The sequence below is a fragment of the Nothoprocta perdicaria genome, unplaced genomic scaffold (genome assembly GCF_003342845.1).
Source record: "Nothoprocta perdicaria isolate Ctin4 unplaced genomic scaffold, notPer1 scaffold_118, whole genome shotgun sequence".
Classification (NCBI taxonomy): domain Eukaryota; kingdom Metazoa; phylum Chordata; class Aves; order Tinamiformes; family Tinamidae; genus Nothoprocta; species Nothoprocta perdicaria.
In genome coordinates this window covers 176,134-201,637 of record NW_020454294.1, presented here as the reverse complement: position 1 = coordinate 201,637, position 25,504 = coordinate 176,134, and the positions used below count along the sequence as shown (strand labels likewise).

The window sequence follows — 25,504 nt, the reverse complement described above, 5'->3', positions numbered from 1 at the left end:
AGCTGTGGTGAGGCACAACCTAAAGATGCTTGACTGTTCCTGTAGCTTGTTCCAGCCAGGGTTGCCACCTGATTTTTGTCTGTGCTGTGATTTAACACCTGACAAGGGGACCTTGCTCTGTGCTGCAACGAGATCCTAAATAGGGGTAAGAGCAGTARCTCTGACCACAGCACAGCCCAAAGCAACAGCACTGTGATTTGCTTTTAAGAGATGGGYTAAGTGTCTGTGGGGCTGCTGCACATGCCACAGCAGACCCTGTGTTCCCTGCTGTGCTTTAGCCAGCACTTAGGATGCTGCCTTTCAGTTGATGTCCCACATGCCTCAGAGCAGAGTGCGGGTGGCCCTGAGCTCTGTCTTCCTCCTGTCCTTCCTTGGCACATCATGCAGACAGGGTGGAAGGAGGGACAAAGAGGAATATAGAGACRCTGCCTGAGCAGGTGGGGATGGCTTGAGAAGAGCTAAAGCCCAGCTGGTGTTGTGGAAGGCAATAGGAGAGGTTTCTGTAAGTACATGACCTTCAAAAAGATGCTTAGGGAAAATGTGGGCCTGCTACTACCTGAACYCTTGGGACAATAACACCAAAAAGACCAAGGTACTCAGTGCTGGCTTTGCCTCTGCCTTTATGGCAAGGCCTGGCCTTCAAGAAACCCAAACCTGTGAGATCGGAGGGAAGATGTGGAAGATGCCTGATCTTTGGTGAAGAAGATTCATTTAGAGAACACATCAACTAATTGCCCAAGTCTGAGGCTTCTGCTGCAGCACAGGCTGTGYTGCCATTCCATGAGATCTTGACATGCTGGAGAAAAGGGTGGACCTTATGAAGCTCAACAGTGTCCTGCTGCTGTGGAGGAGTAGCCCCAAGCACCAGCTGCCAGCTGGAGGGCTCCATCCARTTCTGGGCTCTCCAGTAGACAGACCTGGGCATAATGCACTTCATGTCCTACAGTGCTAAGTGTTAATGAAAAATCACCACTCAGGAGACCCTYCTGAAGCATAACAATGTTTTGCATTGCTGCATAGACTCACTATCTCTTAAATTTGGTGCCAACTCCAGAAATGTGTAACCATTTTCAGGTTGTTGGGTGTTTTCCTACAGTTTGAATTGACTTTGGCTATAAATAAATCTTTTACCTCCTAGTGAAAGGTTCTTACAGCTCAGACTTTGGCAGGGAATCTCTCTTCTGCTTCAAACTTGATAAATGAAGGTTTCTTAATTCTTCTAAGGAGTAAAAATGGTACTAAATATAAATGGAAAAATGTCTAAAAATAGATACCCTTCTATAGTCAAGGTCTCTAACTGAAACCAGAGGGCCAAGTTTCCCACTCCTCTGTAACTCCATTGACTTCAGCTGGATTAGGAGAACAGTGGGTTTAGTTCCAGCCTGTTCCAGGGCCCTGTGCTGGGAGAACTCTCCATGGCTCCTTTTTGGGTTGGTCTGTAGCAGGTTCTTGMAGGCCACATCTCTGCTGCCCCCAGCTCTGGCCTGAGCAGAGGGACTGGTGCCTTTTGGAATTGGCAGGAGGCAGAACTGGCCCTGGGAGCCCCTCGCTTCTCTCCATTTTGTCCCAAAGGTTATTAGAAATACATCCATTTTTTTTAGGAAAAAAAAAAACCTTTTGAGGCAAGCAGGGGCTGTCTTCTGCTTTGCTGAACCAGCAAATCCCAAGCTGTGGATGCAGCAGCATTACTGATGGATCAGTCCTGAGCCCCACACTAGGACTCAGCCGTTGCAGTTTCTGGTGACTGTTAATAAAGCTGGGAAGCCCCCCAAAAACTGTTGAAAGCCTTTATTGCTGTTTTATCTCAGACTTAATTCTTGATGCTCTTCCATAGTGAATGTCTATCAAAAAGTTACATTAAGCCGTTAAAAGCTGGTGTCTTTGTGGCACGTGGAACTCRTTTCTGTAGCGGGGTGCAATTTATGCTGCTTAYATCTTTATTAGGSTTGGACTTGATGATCTTGAAGCTCTTTTCCAACTATAATGATTCTKAGCCACGTTACACCTTTACACCTTGCAATTAAGGGTTAGAAATGGGTGCGTGAGGATAAAAGAGCCCTGTGAGCTGAGATGTGACCCTGAGGGTCTTATAGGSAAAGGGCAGCTCCCAGCAGGACTTGTCACAAGCAGCCCAGCTCTRCTGGGCTCCAGGCTGGGGATCCGAGGCTGCGGGGCCGGAGGATTTTTGGAAGCTCCACTTCCTCGCTGCRTCCACCAAGTGGTGCTCTGCCCTGCGCTCCGCATCCTGCAGCGAGAGGAGCTGTTTGTGTGAGGGGTGACAGAGTTAAATGTTCCTGATAGCCCTGTGAACACAGAGGGCTGAGAGATGTGAGGGTCARGAAGCACCTTTGCTCTCATGGGGGCTGCCTTGTGTGTTTTCTGCCTGCTGGGCCTCAGTTGCACGATGACTGATGCAATGTGGCTGTTTTCCAAGGTGATGAGTGTGGCTGGGTGATGCCCAGAGGTTGGAGATACCTCCTGGCCATCTCCTTGGTCAAAACAAGGTCCTGTCAGGGCTCTCTTGAGTTGACTTGCAGAAATTGCAAGAGGCTTCTAAACCCCCTTGTCCCAAATGTGATTTTTGCAGATGTAAACGCTAATCTCTGTTTTCTCTGGTCTCCTTTTTCACTTAGCGCATCTAGGGAAAAATACCTGCTCAGGTCCTGTTGCTGCTCAATTTTTGTTTGTCATCTTTACCCCTAAAGTTTAAGAAACTTCAGCTTTTAAGCTTTTGCTCCCAGCAGAGGGAGAGGAGCCCCTCTCTGCAGGCTTTCTGTGCACACTCTCCAGGTGCCATTCTCAGGTTTACAGAGGCTGCTTATTTTGCACAAACACAATTTGATGGGGAAGGTTCTTAAYATAGATTTGAAAGGATGGGTACAGTAACAAAGCAGAATGGGAATTTAAGTGGCTAACTGTATTCCTGTGAGCTCTCTTAGGTGCTCTGTGCAGTGTGGTTGCTTGCAGGGTTGATGACCCCTTTCCAGCTACTGAAGAATAAGGTACAGCAGGATCCTGCAGCTAAACTCCTGCAGCAGCTCCTCTGTACAAAAGTGCAGGCTAAAACTGAAAGGTGGCAAAGGGAACTTCCTTGCCTGGTGAGCTGGAAAAGAATGCACCATTTCAAAGCAAATACTTGAATTAGAATTAAAAAAATGTAGCAAAACAGACAGTAGGATAGCAGCAGATAAGAAGGAAAATCATGCAGTTGCTAAGGTTGCTTTATCTGCAATAGGTAGGATGTTTGCATCCTCTTAGGTGTCTTCCCTGATCTACTCCCATCTTATTGGCAAGGAACAGAAAAAAAACCAAAACCAGCATAGATTTGCCTAGATCTTTGTTTTTAACACAGTCTTGGCCTTCCCAGCTAAACTAGATCCTCTGGTCCAGAGTGATGGGCTGGGTACATCAGGAGGAAGGGTTTTTTAAATGGCTGGATAGAGTTTTGTGTAAATTAAATAAAGTGCATAAATACCACGTTTGGGGTTTTTTTGCTTGCAAAAATAACCTCCAGAATTTCAGAGTGATGTTATTTCAGGTATTATTCTGTCTCATAGAGAATCCACAGGTTTTTCACCAGCATCGCATCCATCTGCTGCCATGTGAAGCGTTGGTCATGCTGCCTTCTTTCCCGAACCCAAGTTAAATCTTCTTTGGTCATGTCTTTGGCTGGTATAAACCACTTGTGACAGTTTATACCTGCTGAGCATCGCTACTATCATCACTGTTCTCCCACACACAGGAGCTCGTCTGGCAGCACGTCCCCAAGTGAGACGCAACGTGAGGAAGAGGGACCACGTCACTCTTATTGGGCTGGGAAGCAGCATCCTTTCCAGAGCTCTGAAAGGCCTAATAACCATTAAAACAGAACAAAGCTGTTGCTGCCTCAGAGCTCAGGAGTAGTGTTTGCTGGAGCTGAAACAGCTGAGCAAGGAGTGCTGTAGTTGTGCGTGTACAATGTATGTGCACACACATATGGACACGTGTGCTCGTACTCACTGCTCACGGGTTTGGCTAAGGACAGCACTCTGTTGTTACTGGTGGCATCAGGTGGTGGTGAACGCTGCTCAATGAGCCCCTTGGGTGTCTCTGCTGTCACTAAACGGGTGCTGGAGGGGTGGCTGTCTCCATGCTCGCCGGCAGAGATGTAAGAACCTCCTGTTTTGTGAGACCTTTCCTTACGTTGCTTTATTGTGTCTCCCTGGTCAGAGGGTGAGGAAGAAGAGGAGGAAGAAGAAGAGGAGGAAGAGGAGGAGGAGGAAGAGGAAGACGAGGAGGACAAGGACATAGACTCGATGGATGAAAGCCTGGAGGGTGACACGGAGCTGCCAGGCTTCACACTGCCGGGTGAGACCTCCCAGGAGCCCCTGGCTGGTCTGGAGAACGCCGCGGCGCAGCTGGCTGGGGTGTCCTACCAGGTTCCCGATACCATCGAGTGGGAGCAGCAGAACCAGGGGCTGGGTAAGAGAAGGCTCCTTCCTCTATTACGCTTAAAGAAGACATGTCTTATGTTCTTCATCTCCAYATGGGGCAATCCATTGTGCCTGGAGGTCTCATGGGTTTAGCTCTCAAGCTCTTTTGCTAAGCAGGTCCTTTTCAAAGGACACCCAGGCCTCCCCAGCAGACTTTATCCCCATGATGCTGGAGTGCAGCACATGCTGTCTCTGTGAGTGCCCYGGAGCTGCTCCTTCATCCCCAGGGCTTAGTGCTCGCTGGCTCTGAGAGTGGACCACAAATACTTGGTAGGTAAAAAGCCCAGGGAAACTTCAGCTCCCTCTGCCTGATAGGGGCTACAAATCTCATGAGGATAAATTAAGAGGGATAGTTGCTAATCAGGCCCTTAGCTACTTCGGTGACATTCTGGTAAGGGCCACTTTCCTGGCCTTTTGTAAGGGGTGTATGGTCCAAGGGATGGAACTCTGTGGTGGTGGCATTAATTCAAGCAGAACAAGCCTGTAAGGCCTATATAAAACTTCATCCAGCTTATTCCAAGTTAACTTCTGCTCCATGTTTTGTGACTATATTGGTTTATTCCACCTAGGAATAGCTCATCAGCGTTGTGGTGTTTCCATCTGACCCAAGACAAAATTGGTGCATGACAGGGTAGAGTTTAGAAAAGGATTTGACCACTTTAGCTACTCGGGGAAGGTGCTGTGATCATTTTTCCATTATATTCAGATTTGAAGCCATGTCCTGTTAAAAACCATTCGACCCTTCCAGGTGAATTTGTGGGAGCTGAATCAAGTCTGTACAGAAAATCTGTGCATAGGACTGTTGGAGACTGGGCTGTTGTGATGGAGCTGCCAAAGAAAGAAGCATCCAAACTCTTTTTTATGTTGTATTTTCATCTTGCATTGTTTTATGCTGTGTGTGTGTGTGTGTGTGTGTGTGTGTGTGTATATATAAACTTTCCCATGGATGTTTAATTCTGATATAACCTGGCAGTTCTCCCCTTGTAATCCTGTTTCCAGCCTGCTTTAGTGTTGTTAGTTTCCTTTGAAATGAATCAAAGAGCATATTTCAAGAACTCTGTGGGAGGGTTGCTTTTTGAGGGCAGATTGAGTTTGCATCAGGTCTGATACCTCCCTGGCTGATTAGCTTTTGCTTTAAAAACATTGTATTTGATGGTTCACGTGTCACATCCCTTCTGTATATCTTTTTATCCCATCAGGCTGGACAGGAACGGTGTGCGAGCAGAATAATTCTAAATCTTTAGTGGCTTTCTAGTTGGTTTTGGCAAGCCACATTAAAGAGGTACATGACAGTAGAAGAAGAGCATAAGAAACGTAGGATTATACTGGAAGTCACTTCAATGGCTTTGTGTTCTTATTCATTTTGTCGTTGCAGGATCTTTGTGGTGTCTCAGAAGAAAAGGCAGGACTAGCCTAGTGCTGATGGCACTAGTAGGAACAGAGCATGAAGCTGCAAACCAGCCAGAACTTTTGCCTGCTTTCAGGCCATACAGCCCTGGGACTTTGCAGAGCTTTGCCTCCAAAGCTGCCATGTGTACAAGGGACACAGTGTTTTGCAAACTCCAAAGTGGGTCCCCACGCATCAGGTACCACATGGTGGGGTGTGGAGGAAGACACCTTGATATCTTCTTAGTGCTTTTAGTACGTTTAACCCAGTAAAACGGAATGGYTGATGCAGTGTCATCTGGCTATGGTCAATAGAGGGCTCTTACAGGCACCTTGTATCAGAGCAGGGTGCAAGGCCAGGCTCTGTGAGCAGTGGTAAGTCTGTCTGAAGGTTCTCTGGTATCTGCTGAAGAGGTTGCGCATGACACAGGCTGTTGCCATGATGTTTGGCTCCGCATAGGAGGTTGTTCTGCAGAAGGCCTCAGACAGGGCTGTGTTCATAGTTGATGCAGGTCTAAAAGGGATTTGTGGCAGTTTTTCCATCCTTAGCGCATTCGCTGCTGGAGGAGAAGGCTCAGGACAGGAGATGCCTTGGTGAGGAGCAGGTGAGAAAAGCAGTGACCAGAGGCTGAAGCTGTTCCTGGTGGGCAGTAAGCCTCTCTGATCGGAGTGTCTGTGGCGGATGTGCACAGAAAATAGGTAGCCTCAGGCTGTGAAACAAGGTGTAGCTTGCACTTGGGCTCATAAAGGAGTCCTGGCTGCAGTGCAGAGCCTTGCACGAGGATGTTCTCTGCAGTATCCTTCCAGGGAGCTTCTGCTGAACATAACAGGCCCAGCTGTTTTTCTGATATCTAATATTACTTGATCTTGCAGCCTTCACCCTCCATCACCTTCCCTCTGTCTTAGACCTTGGAAGGATAGCCTTTCTAAAAATTTCTGTCATGTAATAAATTGACTGTGTGGCAGAAGATGGGATAGTTCTCACTAACTTGTGATTTATTTATCCTCATACAAATTGGAAGAGCCCCCTGTGAAGTCTGCCAAGTTAGCTGAGCTGCAGAGTGCTGAGTCTAGGCACCCAGGGGACTGGATGCAYGTGAATTTCTGCATCCTCCATCAATGTGTGGCTGGGTTATGTGTGGCACCAGATCCAAGTAGTTTGGATTTTCTTTTATTTTGAAGCTGTTGCAGCCTATGTGAGCAGTAGTGAGAGAAGTAGTGAGGATTGGTTGAGCTGACTTCATCTTCAGGAGGTGAATATGACTGTAGTACTTGACTAGGGGAGAAAGGAGGGAAGCAGTAGGATCAATGTCTCTGCTTGTGACTCACACTTTGCATTCTGCCAGGTAAATGCTTATGTAACAGGATGATTATTCTTTTTTTTTTTTTTTTTTCCTGTGTAGGACTTAAATGGCTTTTTGATATTGGTTCCTTCTCCATCCAGCATGCGTTTATGCCTACGATGTTCCTAAGAGGCAGGGAAATTATGTTTTAGACAGAGGAGACAGASAGAAAACCAATGATTTGCCTAAGCTAAGGAAATCAGACCAAGCAAGGAATTGAACCCAGGGTATTTCAAAGCTTCATTTGCTGGGAACRAGTGGGTGAAAGGGGGTGCTAACAGGCCTATAGCATCAACAAGGAGGTGGCTGGCAGTGCTGGGCACATTTTTTCTCTGATGCTGTTGCCGTGCTGCACTCCTTCTCTTCTCCCCAGTTACTGTGTCTGCATGTGGTCCTGCTTACAAGTTTCTTCATGGGGTAGGTTAGTAGGAGCACCCAAAGGCAGAGCAAAAAGGCACAGCTCACCTCAGCAGGAGATGAATTGTAAAAAAATAAAAGAAATGCCCCCAAACCTGCCAGAAGGCAAAAGAGCTGCCCACATTGTTGTGCAGGAGTGCCTGGGAGGACCAAACTCTGCATGAAGGACTGGTAAAACCTTTAGATCTGCTGGACCCATGGGTAAACTATTTCTCTTTGAAATCCTTTTCCTCTAAGTGCTTTTTTTTCCTAGAGCTGGTTCTTTGAAATCCTTTTCCTTTAAGCACTTTTTCTTCTAAAGCTAACATTAACTTGCCTTTAATTTTGGTATAGCTTCATAACCACTGTACGTCCCTAGCTGCAGCCCCTGGGAGGGGGAGCAACTGGATCAAGGCACTGATCTGCTGCCTGTCTCAGCCCTCTGTACMTGTCTTCCCTATGGGGAAACGTTCCCAAAACTGTGGTGACATGTGAAGGATTTTCTGTCCTGTGCCAGTGAATTATGGTCCGTCTAGAGGGGGAATTTGTCCTGCCTAACCTGGGGTACSACATAGGAGGAGCTGAGGAAGGGACACCTGGAGAGGGATCAGGGAATCTACTCACCGGAGCACGAGATAAGGGCACTCAGAGGAGATACAGCAATGCAGCACATCCTGGACACTGCGACTCTGAACACTCTGCTTTGCAGTTCCCTGGCTCAATAGATTGCAACAGATCCTGCAAGGTTACTGCAGTTTGCTCTATTAATGACTGGTCTCTCTGGGGAGCAGCTGAAGCTGTTTCCGTAGGAGTAAATGACTGCATACGCGTGGCAGTCAATTTTTGCACCCCCATGTTTGTTTCTCTCACTAATCTGTTAAGTGCTGAAAGCAACTGGGTTTATTTCTTGTGGTTTTTNTTTTTTTTTTTTTTTTTTTTTTTTTTTTCTTTCTTTGGTGTTTTTTAAACAGTTAACTTTTATAGTTGCCATTTTCCATCTTTAAAACACTTTGCAAATATTTCTTAACTTTTATAGTTGCCATTTTCCATCTTTAAAACACTTTGCAAATATTTCAAAATTTTGAAATTTAACTTGTAAATGTACTGTGCAGAAAAGCCTAGAAGTATTAGATAGCTATTAGCAGGTCAATTATTGAGTTTATTTAGCATGATGTCTGACACTCTAAAATTCCCTAAAGAGCAGGTAACTGTCAACAAGCAATCTGACAAAGCAAGAGGCAGAGTTTGCATTTTTCTACTAATCAATTAAAAAAAAACAAAAAAACCAAAAACAGAATTATTAAAAATGTCAGTTCTAGAAAGTCCCCTGGTCCTGCATTATCTCCTGAGCAAAAGCTATTTATATGCACCAATAATGATGCTGTCAGTTTTATAGTGCAGCAGCAGGCTCCCTAACCAGCAATATTTAGATAAAAGTAAAGCAGAAGATGATATCATCTATATCTTTATAAAGTAGAAATTGATCCTTCAGAAGCAACACTTACACCCCACTGCTTGGTTTTCTGCACAAAGACTTTATATTCAGAGGAGGCCAATGAAGGAAATATTGGCAATGCTGTGGGACCCTGGGACCCCTCTGGTTGTGTAAGGGGTGACTTTGACCTTCCTTCTCTTGTTTCTTCAGTTGCACCTTATGGGTGTGTAGGAGGTGAACATTCACTGTCTGAGGAGTATCAGAAGTTCTGGAAACCCCAACTTTATGAGTATGAATTTAAAAGGGTTTTTTTGTGTGCTTAAGTGAAAACAAGTGTTCATGGGTTACAACAAGCTCACTTGGATTTAGGTGAATTAGAGCTTGGTGAATGTTTCTAGGTCCTCCTTTAGTTATTCCTCAGGAATGTTGAAGAGAGCWGTCTTGGTTACACCTCTGTGAAGATCAGCACCCTCTACTTGTGTCTTAGTGATGGTTATTGTGACTGTGCTTTTCTCTCACGTCTTCAYAGTRTTCATTTTCCCACTGTGTGGCCACRCTATYCCATCCCTGTTTCACAGAGCACCTGTGGAGATGCAGCAAAATAACCTGAACTCAAGTGAGAACTTCATGCTAGTGCAAGGAGATGCTCCTGAAGCAATTTGTAAATGCCTTAGTGTTTGCCTACCTTCCAAGTTGCAGGCTAAAAGACTTCTATGTGTACTTCTATCCACAGTGAGGTAGCAACAGGAGGGCTAGGACAATTTGCTGGGCCTTTAATTTTGCTGCTTCGGGGCATGCAGTGGTTTGTTCCGTACACGGGAGACACCCGGAGTTGTTTGGAGTGGTAATGGCACACACCGCTTCGCTTAATGAAGGTGAGGCAGCGGTAGATGATGCTGCGTAGTTGAAATGCCTTTCTCTACAGGAAGCTAGAATTAATGCTTTTATACTCCCAAATAACCAGCATTAGGAAGACAGATTCAGACAGGCTCAGAGTTTAGGAGTAGATTCTTTAAGTGTTGTCCAGAACAGGTCTATTTTAGGTGCTCTTACAGCTCCCATTACTGGAACACCAAAATGCCGTATATTTTTTAACACATTTATCTTCCTAATTATCCTGGAAAGGTTATCCATGTTTTACAGGTGACAAGCAAAACCACAGAGAGGCCAAGTGACCCAGACAGTCTTTGGCAGAGTGGAGATTTTGAACTATGTGAGCAGAATTAGAGACTGGGCGTTTCTTTCCTCTTGCTGATGTTGCCCCAGGAAGGACTAGGGTACCTGTAATTCTCCCTCTAAATGATGCCTTGCATAAGTCACTTTAAATACAGCAATTTTATTATTACAAGCCTGCAAACCTTAGATACTTTCAGCATATCTTCTATGCATAAAGAAGGAAAATGCAGAAGGAAAAGCACTGCTGAGACCCCAGGCARGAGTGGCTGGCAGGAGCCAGGAGCAGCAGCAGAGCCAGCGAGGTTTCCTTCTCTGCATGTGCTGAGAGCTGCTGTCTGCAGGAATCCAGCCCTCTGTAGCTTAGCTTGGTATAAATTGATGGATTTTGTTGCACAAAACAAAATGTTGCACATTGGCCATGCAAGGTCTGTCTTCCAAAGTGACTGCGAACTCAAATGAGCAATCTCAGAAAGGCAGATGATCATTTTTCCTGTCGTTCTGGGTACTCTAAATAATTTATACAGTTCCATATGTTCCTCATTATCTCCCCTTCTCCATAGCAGTGATGAAGCTCATATAATCAATCTGTGCCTAAATCAATAGTTTCTGTTCCCCATAAGGAATGCATACTTGGTTTGGAATGTCTTCTTTTTTTAAAACTGTTTTAAGGGTTTTTTAATCTCTTTTAAGATGGTTCATGGTTGTGCCTTAATCCTAGGGCAGGCAAATACTTAATCAGGTTTGACTTGTCAAAGAAATTTTGCATCCAAATATCTCTAAGCAATAATGATCCTCTTTGTCAGCTCGTGGTGACATATGCTGTTATAACGWCAGAGCATCTCCTGAAAGACAGCAATTCACCCCGGAGCCTGATTTTTCTTYTCTTCTCCAATTTTTCTCCTAACGGGCTTTGGAGAATGTGTCTTCTTTGCCTCTTTAATATCATTTCTTTCTCCTGCTTGATTTATCTCTGCTTCCTCTCTAAGGACAGATGAMACAAGGAGCATTTGGACCTGCTCTGCAGCACGACGCTCCATGGGCTAGCAAGGCGGGAAGCCCTGCACGTAATGGCGACGGCCTCCATGACAGGGCCTGAAAGAGACGCGAAGGGCGGGTGAGTCGGGGCCCCCTGGGCCTGACCTGCCTCTGCCTTGTTCCATTTTTACATCCAGTGCCATTGTGACTTAGCCCGGTGCATTTTAAAGGTGAAAAGTTGACAGGATCTGCTCTGCCGTGAAGCGYGAAGGGTCTTGGCACACGTACGAGCTGCCAGGTGTGAGCTGCTAACAGGGGCTGGAGCCGTGTTCGTGTTGGAAGCACCTTAATTATGGTCTCTRTAGTAGAAATAGGGACCAAGAGAGGGGAACGGTGAGGGGTAAAATAGATTGGAGATTTGTTTGATCACGCTCGGCTCTAAAAGCAAACAGTTATTGGGAATTAAAGCTGTCGCTTGTGATAAAAAGCTGTGTGAGCTTGAAGTTTATCATAAGGTAGGCAAAGACGGCAGGGCCCCTTCTTCACAGAAACCTCTAGCAGGAGATTTCAGSTGGGTGGTTTAATCTGTCATTTTTGGAAGAGTATTTTGAGAAACAGGAGTACTCTGGTATCCTCAAATACATTCCTTAGAAATAGCAGCGTGTCCACGAGGTTTGTGTGTCCAGTTAAACCTCTGTCAGAGGGAGATTAGCTAAGCCCATTTGTTACCAATCCTTAGATGCTGGGGGTGATTTAGAGATGTTTGCTTTTGAGAGGAGCAGGGTTGGGCTCTGCTCTCCTTCCCCCTGTCAACAAGAAACAGGATCCCCTCAGGGGTGAGGAGAAGCTGCAGTTATTGGCTAACATGAGCGGGAGGCCCCGTCTTCCCCCAGCGTTTCTGGTGCTTTTTGGATCAGCCTGGACCAAGGTGATGTGAAATCCAATGGGAATCACGTATCCGTTGGAAATGGAGATTCCTCCTGGTGGCAGTTGTGGTACGAGGGGTCCCACCTGCCATCTAAGAGACACTTCCAATGGGTGGTGGTTGGCCAAAGCATCACCTCTATCCAGCCTTTTCTCACTGCCTGGCTGCAGCGAGCACCCCGTTTCAGTGCACTTTGCCTCCTACTCCACCCTTCAGTTTATAAATGCCAGAAAACTTGGCTTCATTTAGCCACGGGATGTTGTTTTCTGCCCCCTCTGCCCTTTGCTTTTAGTAATCACTTAGCTTAATTGAAGAATGCAGAGAGCCTGGTGACTTTCCCCAGGTCAGAGTTATTAATTTTGCTTTATGTGCCGGTCTAGGTGGCTTTGCTATGTAAGAGGCTTGTCCTTTTGTTGGAGTAATTGCATTTCTTTTCCAGAAGTGAAATGTGTATCAGTGCAAAATATCTGTTTGTTGAAGGGTACTTAAGCCCTCCAAAAAAAAGAAAGGAAACGGGGATTTCTAAGGCTCACTGGATTTGAATTGCCTCTCTTCTGCTAGGGAATTGCCTCAGAGGCTCATCTTTTGGGTTAAAATATTGGCAGGATGAATTAAGTGAAAAATGAAGGTAAAGAATTCACTGCAGCTAATAGCAAGGAGAGAGAATGCACTTTATTGAGAAGGTGATTGGGAAATATTCCTTGCTAATTASAATGTAGATCCGTTCTGTCTCCGTTTGATCAGTGGGAACCACAGCTGACTGATGGGAGCTCAGCTCCCATTTGGTGATGGTCCAAATTAAGACCACTTCAGGATTAAAGGAGCTCCAGGTTCTGTTCCGGAAGGATGCTCTCCTGATAAACATATAAATCCTGGCCTGCCTGCGAGCGAGGTAGAAACACGTATTGGAAATAAGTAAATTGTTCCCATTCTGACTGACAGTAAAATAATTACCTCAAACCTCAAGCAACTGCTGTTTTGCAGAAATGCTGGGTATCAGCATTAGTCACAGAGAGGGGTCTATCTGCTGGGCATTACTTGAGTCTTTTGYTTTCTTTTTCTGTCTTGTTTTTGAACAGCTCTAATCACAGCCCCATCCAAGCCTGGGATGTAATGAAGGGTTTCGGCAGGGCTGTTCCCCAGTAGCCTATCATTTCTTTTAATATACWGGCAGTGCCATCTGTGCTTGAAACTTTATTAATCTGAAGTGAGACTAATAACTCTTCCAAGTTTTTGCAGTTTTATTTATTATTTATTATGTATTTTGCAGGTTTTAGGCTACTTTCCCCACCTCTGCCTAACCTCTTCCCTCTGGCTCCTCAGGCTTTCTCATTCAAGCACTTGCATAGTTCGGGTTTGCATGGACGGGGCATCAGACTTATGCTGTCGACAGAGCTGGTTTAGAAGGGGATTTGATGCAGCCAGATACTGAGCCCTGGTTTAGAAGTGATCAGTCCAAGTTCGTATTTCCCTTCCCTGGCACCATTTGACCCTATGTTTTTTTGTTTGTTTCCTCTTCCTAGATTTGACTTGATTTGACCTGATTTTGCTTCCCTTTACCTGTCGCATAACATAGACTTTAGAACGTGTTTTGCTTTCAGAAGTGAGGAACGATCTTGGCATCCGCCCTTTCAATCCAAGCAGAAGTTTCTTCCTTTACAMAAGCTTTTGTGAGGTGCAGCCTTGCCCTGTTTAGTTCTGGTTTACCTTATAACTTGCCTATAAGTCACTTCAAGAAAATGATAACATAGGATTCAGTRTAAATATCCTGTCAGGAAAATACCTTCCTCTTGAGCATTATTATTTTCTGTAAGAACCACTTAAATACAGTTTCTTTCTATTTTTCAGTAGCAGGACGTGCTGAGTAGAAGGTCAAGTATAGTGTTCAACTGTATAAACAGCCTCAATTAAGTAATGCCTTCAGATTGTATGTCTATAGCTGAAACATGTTTCTGTAGGTGCTGTTTATGGAGGTTAGTATTAGTAAGAGCAAATAATATGCTATTGATTTAGAAAAAAAATGGTTGAATGCTGTGAGTAAAGGATATTTTCCTTCTCCAGGACCCTTCTGCTTCATGTTGTCACTGTGTCACTGGCCTCTTATGTCCAGCTTTGAACTCAGGATCCTGACAAGCTCAGAGCAGAAGTCACAGCAGTTAAGTTTGCTGCAGGTTTAAGGCTCCAAGATGTGAAAAGCATCTCTTTGTGGGGGGACGTGCTGGTGGGGCCAGCCCTCTGCACGCAGCAGCAGACTGACTCCACGTGAGCTCTGGTGGTTCATGCAAGTCAAGGATTTAACCCAGGGAAGGGATCAAGAAACATCTCCTGTAGCCAGGCCTGGGGTGTGGGTWTCAGTCACTAATACGTGAGCTCTGAAGATGAATGGGAGGGTGTGGATTAGTGGGGTTCCTAGTGCTAGGTAGCAACAACCACCTAGAGAGGAATCATTTTGTGGATCTGGTGTTTCTATAGCATGACCCATCGTGCTTCCAGATTCAGATGATGCCCCAGGGCTCAGCTTGAGAGCGATCTGCTGTTTGCGCAGCCGCACCGTGTGATGGACAGGGCGGCAGCAGCATCAGAACTGCTCCTGRCTGCTCCTTAAGCAGCCGTGATCGAGCTCTTCCCCTCTTTCTGCCTCAGTTCCCAYCAGCATGACAGGGTTCTCACTAGCTGTCCTCTCCACGAGCCCAAGGGACAGTCCTTGTGGGGCCCTGCATTCCTACTAACAGTGACATTAATTATATTTAAATAGCACAGGTGGGCAGGAGGTTCCCCCTGTCTTCCCCAGCTGGCAAGAGGACCCTGTGGGTGCCAGCACTTTGCTTGTGTGATTTTTAATTGGAGTAGAGCAAGTTCATAGAAGAAAAGTCCATCTGTGTCTTCTAAGTGCAGAAACGCTGCATCTGGCTCAGCAGGTCCCCAAGCCACAAATCGCTGGGTGCCAGAAGGGTGAATGGGCAATTTGCTCTATGGTTACCATGTTCTTAAGCTTTTCCTTAGCAGATGCTGTTGGCCACAGTCAGAGTTATCTGCTGGACAGGTCTGACCTAAACTGACTGCATGTGGAACCTGGTCCACTCATCTGTTTAATTACTGTTAGTGCTGCTGCTTTCTTGTATGACCTTGAGCAAATCACTTACACCTCCTGTGCCTTAGTCCTGTAATCCATTCATGGGAAGATAATGGTGCTTCTTAGAATGTTTTATTCGTTTAAGTGCTTTGGGGCAGATGCTCTCTCTCTTTACATGTTTGTAGAGCATCTAGCATAGGAGAATGTCAGGCTTTCAGCTGCTGCAATAGTAGAAACTATTAACAAGAAATTCCTTCACCTCCCACTGTAATTATTTAGCTTATAAACAAAATTATTGGTTGCTGTTGAGATAAAACTATGTACTGAAACCTGTTAAATGGGAAAGATATGACCCTGGATCAGCAGTGAATTAGTGGAGGCAGAAGAGAGAGCCAAGGAGGTGTCACTGTGTTGGTCCTGCTTTTATGCTGCTCTTAGGCATCCCCCTTCAGAGATGGTTATGGGGCTGAACTGATGCAGAGCTGGCATCCCTGTGCCCCCTTCCTTTGGCGCAAGCTTCCCCCCACAGCCCCATAGACAGTGTTCACAGGACAGAAGCCCCAGAAGTGAGCTCAGTTTGCTGTACCCTGACTAGTGGGGAATAATACTGGGTAAGTAAAGGTTCTCCCCGGGATGGTTACCTCTGTAGTGACTCTCAGATTCACCAGGTGCTGCATAAGATGTTTTAATTCTGGAATCGGAAGAGTGACCCTGTCAATAATTCAGCTCCAGGATCAGAAATGTGCAGCTAGGTACAGACATCAGTGCAAATTCACATCCTCTCCTTCCCCGCTGCTGAAGGCTCTGCACTTTTTCTAATGCCATCTGATCTGTCCTGCCATTCTGTTGCTCTTAGGATGAATTATTTCCCCACTGCAGCACAGGCAGGGTCTTATCTTTGGTTCTCAGTGCAGAAAAGCTGGTGCAACAGCATACAAAGTAATGGTGTTTCAGCAAGGTACCAGATAGGTTTGTTCTGCTCTGCTCTGCAGCATCTTTTTTTGTTGCTCACAATGCTGGAATGGAAATTTACTTTAGCACATAAAAATGCTTGTGGATTCCCAAAGCTGCCAATGTTTTTGGTCTATCAGCTCATACTGAATTGTGTATCAGACACATTTTTGCATGTCTCAGCTTGGGTGAACCTGTTTGTTATCTCTTAGAAAACTGACTTAGAGAAGGAACTTAAGCTCCTGTGTCCCTTAGGGTCGTGCAAATAAATGTGGATGAATAGCATTTCTCAATTACAGAACAGATTTATAAATCATGACGTTATGACAAACTGGTTTGAATCAATGGTTCATGAAGTCCATAGATCAAATGTCTATTCAGGCTGATCAGTAAGTGGCTAAATSCATCAACTGATTCACCATATCACTGGGCAGTAGCTTATCTTTAATGCTTAGGCTTAAATTACAGAAATACTCGGTGGTTTTAGTTTTTCTGTACCTACAAAGTATTATAGACTCTATGTGACTCGTGGAGGTTGCCCATGCTGTGGAAAGGGAAGGGACTTCCTTGTGCAGAATCTTTGTTGTTAAAACMAAAAAAAAATGCAGAATATTCAGGCACGGAGATCTGCTGAGTAAGGGACTTCCGACACTTTGGAAGCAGCCAAAAGAAACTTCTGGTTCACAGTCTTTCCTTGGCTTTGGACTCATCTGGAATATGCTGTTAGGTAACAGTTCCCTTCTTAAAAAGGACTATGAGCATTGACTTAGAGATTAGTGCTTGCTTGCTGACTTGTTTGCAGGATTTGCAAGACCTGCTGGAAGATAAGGAGCCAGGCCCCTGCTTGGAGCYTGATGAAATAGTCTGTCTTTCTTCGGACTGATTAGTTTTAGTGTGTGATGTTGAGATTTATCTCCACGCTGGGAGATAAATCTCCTGGCAAAGGTGTTTAAATATTTCATATGTCTCCTCCAGCTGCTTCCTCTTGTCTTTTTCTTTTTTTTTGCATCGTGTTGTCTTGTCAGTGCCACAATGTCCTACAGACCTTCCAGACTCAGGGCCAGACTTGCCCATGGAGAACTTGAATAAAGATCTCTCAGCTTGGGGTTTGCTCAACATGCAGGTGAGTCGCTGTGTGCGATGAAGTGCGTGGACCCAACACATCCCACCATCTGAGAGGGATCTGTGGGTCTCGGGAGAAGCGATTGCCCCACAGCTGGTGGTGCCTTGAGGCAAGTTGCCCTTGAGCCCTTGTTTGGTTGGCCTGGTGGACTCAACGCAGCTGGTCAGCATGGGGTGAGAGGTCCTGCCTGGTGCTGGAACCRTGGAGGTGGAGAGAACCTGTAGCAATGGTCTGTTAACGTGTTAATGGGTCACACCAAGCTGGGAAGGTGGTCACTGAGAAGCTGTTAAGTGTGTGTGTTGTGAGAAGGGCTGGGCACCTGCCAGGCTCGGGTTTAGAAAACATCTGAAAAACTAGTTACAGATTAGACCCAAGCTAAATGTTGAAAGCTGTCCTTAGGTTGCTGAGGGAAGAAGCTGGAGTCTTGAATTGCCTACTTCATCCTTTTTGGTCAATTAGGCCTTGTTAAGCTATGACCTTGTCAAGCTATGGCCTTGTCATTAAGTTTTCTGCTTGGTTTTCTGAAGGAGTTTATTATTTGGGGTTTATGCCCCCTTCCCTGCCACTGTCARCTCCAGAGTTACAGACCTTTCAGAACAGGAAATCTGCACCTAATTCAGTTCTTCTCTGTGTCTTTTCCTTTAAAATCACACCGTGATCAAGCTGCTGTTAGAATAACCTCAGAAGTACCCTGTGGTTATTGCTTCCTTGGGGCTCCTCAGTGAATTCTTTGCATAGAAGTCATGTGGCAGAGTTTCTTTTCTAAAGGACATAATACAACTTTGCCAAGTCAACAGAAAACTGTTGTCTTATTTCATGAGCCTTGGAAGTCACCATTGGCATTTAGATAATAAACATTTGCTGTTACTTTGGAAGCAGATTAAGCTCTGATGCTCTTTTCGAATCATTTTGTGAAGGTTCTTGCACATCGAATCATTTCTCTGTTATTTGAACAGATGATGGCAGCAAAATCAGCAGTTCATTTGGAGATGTTCATATTCCAAAATATTCTCTAAAAGTCACTTCTTATCACTATCCTAGTCAGAGAGTCGTGTCTGACCACTTCCAATCAGGGTAATGCCCCTTCAGTGTAAGTTAATTATTAAAGATTATCTTAATCTACTTGGAAAAACACCAGATTCATTCATTTCCGAGTGGAAGGATTGGGATGGAGAAGTCATAAAGCATCCACAACTTGGCAACTCACTCATGTTCTTGTGGAGTGTTTTGAAGATTGAGGAACCTGTTTACAAACAGCACAGGAACATCCTACCCTGTTTTCTGTCTTCCTGGGAAAATTTTGCTCCTGAAAGAAGTAGCTAAGACCAGGAAGCATCTTGAATGCTCCTTTGTATTCAACAGCTCATAGCATTGCTCTTAAAGCAGTGCTCTGTGTTATATGTGAAATTATAGGGAAATGCAGGTAACGGATACAGTCTGGGGATAACTTAACCCCTTCACTGATAAGGGATGGGCTGTCTGAGAGGTGATGCAGGCATCAGAGAAATGATTTTGTGAAGTCCATTGAGTGGCAGTAAACATAAGAAGGTTTGGGGACGCTCACTTGTCTGCAGAGCCTCTCAACTGTTAACAGGAGCAGTTGAGAAAAGAGATATTTTGTTCTTCTGCAGCCCCCACTACAGCAAATCCGCTGAAATTAAGTTTAAAATGTGAGGATCTCAGTTAAGGTACAAGGGGCAAAGGGACATGGAGTAGGGCTGGTGTTTGATTTGAACTTAGGGACATGTCAAGGCAAAGACATTTCTGCGGGACATAGAGCTGACACCTGATGGGGATCCAGGAGATGCAGCGTCCAAGAGGTGGCCAGGCAGTGCCCTGCTGCTCTGCACAGTGGTGAGTCCCTTCAGATCCTTTCACACCAGCAGCCCCAAGAACCAGTCCTGCTTGTCTAGAGTTGAACTTGGCCTCAAGCCTCCTCAAAACACAGAACAAAAAAGYTGTGTCCTACCTCTCCCTTAATACGTGCCTTGAAGTTATCAGTCTAGGCAGTAACTAAAATTGCTGCTCTCATTCAGCGCATTTTCCTTCTGAGATTCTGCAGTGTTACTGTGTTTGAGATCAGACATTTCTGCCTAGCGAGCTAAAAAGGGAGCTGCCTTCTGCACCTTTTGTCTACTGAATATATTTGTGACTGCTTCGTTTGGATAACCCATCATCAGACTGTCACCTTCCACCCCCTAGGAGAGTTTTCATCTGTCAAACTTGCTTTGTCCTCAGCCAGTACAGTCTCAGTGAAACCATTTTGGTTCATTGTCATCAGGTGTCTGAGTCATTATCACTGAGAAATATCCACTGACTTTGAACACTCATTGCCTCCTGTGGCTCAGCTTTCAATAAAACCTTTGCTGCTAATTGAATAGGAGGTGTCATCTCGWTGACTTTTTGCTAGGACAGTCCAACAGCGCTCTGGGTGAGTTGGCAGAAGCTCATGGCACTGCTCTGAACCTCTTTTGGATGAAATGGAAGTTCCTATACTCAACTCAAACAGAATTGAATCTATGCCAAAAACATCTGCAGATCCTAGCCTTGCTTTCTCCACTGGATTTTGATCAGTCTGCCTCTCTTTGGCCTTAAGCACATCCTACTGGCACTTTCTGGTTTGCCTTCCCAGGCCACAGATGAAGATAACACAGCTTGCTTATCTTGGGGGAAATGGAGTGAAGCCAATTAATAAAGCTATGAAGCTGAAAAGCAGTGGCAGAGCTAAATATCGTTACATAATGAGACCTCATTCACACTAAATGATATGAAAAATGATTTCTTGCAAAGAATTACAAATTGCCATTGCTTTTTTAGCTTAATTGTAGATGCTTGATTCTAATTTGTTATTTGTCATCTCCATGTTAATGAAGAGTTTTAGATATAATTACTGCATTTATAGCAAACAACACATTATCATTTCCAATGTTTGCAAAGTGCTGGCTTCTCCAGAAATAAAAAAGCTGAGTAATTATCATTACTGTGGAGCTCTGGGGAACACTCTACAAATAACCATGTCCAGCACCCTCTGCAGAGCACTTCTCTTGCAAGATGCTTTGAGGAGACGGCTGCTCTCGTTCAGGGAGATGTTCCCCAAGGCCCATTCATTGCTGTGCTGCAGAGGCCGTGCTTGATCGAGGTGGATTCCCGGGTTTCTGAAAGTGTTGCATCTGAAKCATGCAAAGGGCAGGTATGTGCAGGTCAGGACACCCATCATTGCTATTTTCCAGCTCGGCAGTGCCACGCATGTGATTTCCCTGCCTGCTGAGATAGTGAATCTAACGCTGATAGAAGTTTCTGATGGGCCGTTTTTGCAGCATCCATCCCTTTTGTCTGTCCCCATCCTGTCCATGCAGCCTGGTCTGCATGGGGTGACGAAAGGCCACTTTAYCTGTAGCACTGAGAAGCTCTGATGTGCAGGTAGAGGGGAGAGGAGCCCCAGCTTATTGAGCAGAGATGCTGYAGCCGCAATCTCAGAGCTGCTCTGAGGTTGGACCAGTGCTGTGACAAGTCTTGTGAGGAGAACAAGAAGCCCTTGGCTTTTTAGTCTCAGGTGTTCATGACCCGCCGTGTCCCTGGGYCAGAAGGGTTATTTAGCTTCCACTGGCTCTTTTCTCTGTTGTGGTGCTTGCCCCCAACAATGTCCTCATAGATGCTGTTCTGTTTCCTTTCAGCGGCGTTGTGTTGGGCTGAATGAGCCAAGTTCCCTTTGCTGTTCCTTGTGAGAGAGTTTTTGCTTTTGTATCCTAGTATTGAGACCTGTCCTATCTGGCTTTCCATAGCCCATAAAGAATCTGAATGCAGATCTCAGAGGCAGGTCTTGGACAGCATGCAAAGTGAGCTGTTTTGCAGGTTTGGTAAGAGTTTAGCAGTTGGTATTTGCTGAGCTTTGGGGACATTGCAGTGCTGAATGTGAGAATGTAATCGTCTGTGTTAAGATGTATCACAAGATAAGAGTCAGAGCCCCCTCCAGCCCCTCTGAACAGTTCAGATTGCTTCTATTTGGCACCTCTCTTTCTCTGGGTTCTTCTGTTTTAGAGACTCTGTTTAGCAAGACCTGAGGGATGTCATRTGTGTTTGAGTGGAATAACCAGTGGATTCTGCTCTGAATTATCCCAGCCCAAGCTTTCTTAATACACAAGGATGCCTGTGAAATGTGGCAGGACTGACAAGATATGAGCGCTGCCCAAGTATTAACATTAATCTGTGGGCAGATATCAGCATAGTCTGCCCAATAAAGAGCAATCCCTGCCTGTGACAGCTCCAGCTACCCTGATCTGGGGAGGCTGAACATTGAGGAAGCTGGAGAAGAGGAGCACTGAAGTGCCCTTCTGCTGGCGAGGCACCACTGAAGCCCTTGAGCAGGTTTGCAGGTATTGTTTAGACCTACTCAGCTTCTTCAGTCAATGCAAGGTGTTCTGGAGCTGCTAATTCTGAAGCCGCAAAATGGAGAACATTGTCGCTCATCCCATCCTGGTAAGAAAAACACTGCCTGCCCTGCCGTGGTAGTGTTATTGCTAAGGCTTGGACATGCAGATTTTAGGAAGATGAGTTGATGCAAGCAGTGAAGGCTCCTTTTTATAGATAGTGAGGCACCTCATGGGTGGTCCAGAGCTGAGTTGGGGGAAGCTGGTCACGTCCTCATCACTGCCTGCTTGGTGGCTCTGAGTTGGTCACATCTCTGTGTTGTTCTTTGGTTTCTCTGTTTGTAAACCAGGGCCTGCCCATCTTGAGGAACTCTGGCTTTCTAATGTGTCCATACAAAGACATCCTGCTGCTGTTCAGCTGGGAGACTATCACAGCTTCTTGTACAGAAATCTTCAGGACAGAGTGACCCATGGAAGCTCTGGAGTTATCTTGAGAATTGCTGAGAATAAATCACATTGGAAAGTAATGACCCAGTAGAAGGTTTGTGAATGAAGATGAATGTATGGCCAATTGACTTGAACCTGCCTTTGCATCGCTGTGTCTGGGCTGTTGTCCGTAGGACTGGCCAAACGGCTTGTGAAGTTATTTCCAAGGAGTGGTAGGTGGTCCTGCTGTTTGGTCAGGTCTTGGAGATCTCTGGGGGAAGTGTGCAGGGGGCCAAACGTGGATTTGCTATCCCATCACTACAAACCGCTAATATTCAACACCAGCCTTGCAACGTGAGTTGCAAATTGGTCTGTTATTAGTGACTATCTTGTCATTGAGGTAAGTGTTGGGTCCAGGTGCGGTGGAAGCGGAGCAGCTTTTGTTGCAGGTTGAGCTACACTGGGTGTCTGTTGGGATTCGGTGACTGGGGTGCCCTCTTTGACTTGAGAATGAAGGTAGCAGTGCCCCTGGGCCTGCCTGAAGGACGCCCTCCGAAACAGTGTCAGGTGGGCAGGAAGGTGCCTTCTTCTCTCCTCCTGGCGCTCCTGGAGAGGCTGCCTGTGCAGCCCCCTGCCACGGAGCYCCTCCTGGGTGGGAGAAGGGCGGCCGCAGCGGGACGCGCCGCTCAGCCCCATCCCAGGATGGCTTCCCAAGAGGGGGTGTCATTAACTCTCCTCCCTTCCAAAGTTCGCATCTGAAAGGAAGTTGTGACATGGAAGATGTGACATGAATGATTCAGGCGTTTTTGGCCTGAATGAGGCTGCTAAATTTGTCTGTGATAAAAGCTCTTCGTTCTCCCACGCCGCTGTTCTGTGCTCCTGGCCTGTTGGAACAGTGATATAATGTCTGTTCTAATACAGTGGCACTTTATAAATACATCTTGCTGCTGCYAAGAAGTGTCTCTCCATCCAAGCCAGGCTGCTGCTGTCCCAGGAGCTGCCTTTCCCCTGCCCAACTTGGAAGGGACTGGAATTCTGAATCAATAGGCAGAACTTTGTGACCACAGGAGGCCTCACACCATCTGATCCGACATCGTGCTGCTGGTGTAGGATGAACTCGAGGTCACCCGAGGGCCATGTTGTGACAGAGGAGTGAAGAGTGTAGCATCCCCCAGCGACAGCAGAGGAGCTGGAAGCTTGGAAAAGAGGTACAAGAGATCACAGTGTCAGAAAAATGGGACTTTGTAGGCATGGCTTTGATCCTGTCCTCTGTGCTCTGCTCCTCCGACAGGCGCTTTGCCACATGCTGCAGGCAAAAACATTTGGACTCTTGTATTGCTGGTATGATGAGGGACGAGGCCTTTGCTTGGAGGGGTCCTGATTTGGCACGGAAATCACCTTAATCAGAGCCTCCTTCCCTTGAAAAATCGTTTTAAGACAACTGCCAGGCTGGATACTTACCAGATGCCACTAGGGGTGCAGCACGTTCCCACTTGAGGGGCTGGTTTCTGTTTCCTCTGAATTCATCACTGAGACCTTGCTATGAAAGATGGCTTTGGAGGCAGGCAGGGGTCTTTGCTAGAGGGATAAAGCAATTATCCCAATTATCCCTCTATCCCAAAATAACATTATTATGTTATTTGCCAAGAGAGCAGAGAAAGAACTGACAGTGACTCCTGAACGCTGCTTTGGGGTCTGTCACAGACTCTCTAGAGAATATGAGCACAAAAATGGTTTTCACGTTGTGTGACACACATGGATATGTGGGGACAGCTCGGTTCCAGTTGCRAGCAGGGCAAGAAAACAGCAAGAGACCAGGGATAATGCAGGAGACGCCGGGACCTGTAGCTGGATGACTTGTCCATAGCTCAGTGTCCTGTAGGTAGCAGGCAGCCTTTTACTAAGAGAATTACTTTTCTGAATTTTATTTCATCTTAGTCTGTGATGTAATAACACATTCTGTAATAACACRTTCTCATGCTGTAAGTCATTACCTCCCTGTCTGCCTCCCTTCCAAGCATGAAGTGTGTTCATGCCACAGCCTTCCTGGTGCTCAGAGTCTAACCAGCAATCTCCAGGGTGGCACCCAGTTCTTCTGACTCTTCTCCAACCTTGTCAGTGCTCTGGTCTCTCAGGAGTGCCCTAGTTCCTGGAGCATCTCTGCATCTTAGGGAGTCAGATCTCACAGCGGCAGAAGCTGTTTGTGGATATCAGGAGTAAGTCCGCAGCAAGTGTAAGCACCCTGGATGATCAGTGTATTTGCTACTAGTAAGATTTCTTGTATCTTTTCTACATGGTTTCCCCTTGTTGCTCTGCACTTTGCTCATTCTAATTTCTTCTCTCTGGCCTTTTCCTGTGGCCCAGGACATTACTGGGCAGTTTTGGGGAAAGCTCCTTCACTTCTCTCACCCACCTAATGAAACTATTACATTTGTGCTCCATTCTCACCATCCAGATTTTGACACAATTGTGGTTTCTCCCCATCGAGATTTTTACATAATTGTGATTTTTAGCATAAGCAGTAGATGAGATTTGGCCATTTGCAGTTCAGTTTATAGCTTGCCTGAGTCTTCAGTCAGGTTCATGCTGACCTTAATGAGAAGTTGCTGAGGTAGAATGGATTAATTAAGTGTAACGTCCTTTCGTGGACCCTTTATTAGCATTGCTTATTTATTTATGAACTTAATTATGAAGTTTTAGACTATCCTACAGCGATTAGTATTTGAGTTGCACGAGCTTCCAGAGCATCACATTGACATGGAGATGTTACAGTGCGGACTACTAAAATGAAGAGTCTCTGACACAAGCAGCTTGGAATAGAAGGAAAAAAGACAGACTGAGGGTGAGAAGATGCTCTCRTATTTTGCTCTTAATATTCCCATGATAGGGATGGGAAATGGAAAAACAGAGATTGACTTGCCAGTGGTTATACAGGACAACTTCAAGGCTCTTGARCCACTGTCAGGAACCTTAGGTCTCCATGTGATGCTGCAGTACAAACACATCTCATCATGGTGAGGATCAGTGGTTGGATTTTGATRTGAAAGGGATGTGGAATGAGCCTTTTTTGAAAAAAAAAAAAAAGCAAATACATTTTCGTTTGCGACTAACACTGGATCGTGCTCACTCTGCTGATGTTCACAAGTACTTGCATGAAAATGAGTCTCTGAGATAAATGGATTTTATTCTCGGCGTCTAATCAATGCTCGGGACTTTGTAGTTTAATTATTAGAATTGTTTGCTGAAAACAAAATTCAATATCTATTTTTTCCCTTAAAAGTCAACTCTGTCATTTTTATTTCCAACCATTTAGTACTTTATTGATCTTATGCCATTTCATGGCCAGTGTTGCATATTTTTCCAGCTGAAATACGGTTCAAATCTTTAACTGAAAAAAATACATCCTTTTTTCTTAAATGCAAAACCAGAAAATGCCTTATTTTAGCATTTTGTTTT

General features: G+C 45.5%; 1 protein-coding gene across 2 annotated transcripts in view; it reads left to right on the top strand.

The window, feature by feature from the left end:
- Positions 1–25,504, top strand: part of ARMH4 (armadillo-like helical domain containing 4) — a 61,523-nt gene that overhangs the window by 21,262 nt on the left and 14,757 nt on the right. For both annotated transcript variants that reach the window (XM_026053754.1, XM_026053755.1), the window contains one exon: positions 4,210–4,461. In XM_026053754.1, the coding sequence (XP_025909539.1) occupies positions 4,210–4,461 (252 nt within the window). The remainder of the gene's footprint in view (positions 1–4,209; positions 4,462–25,504) is intronic.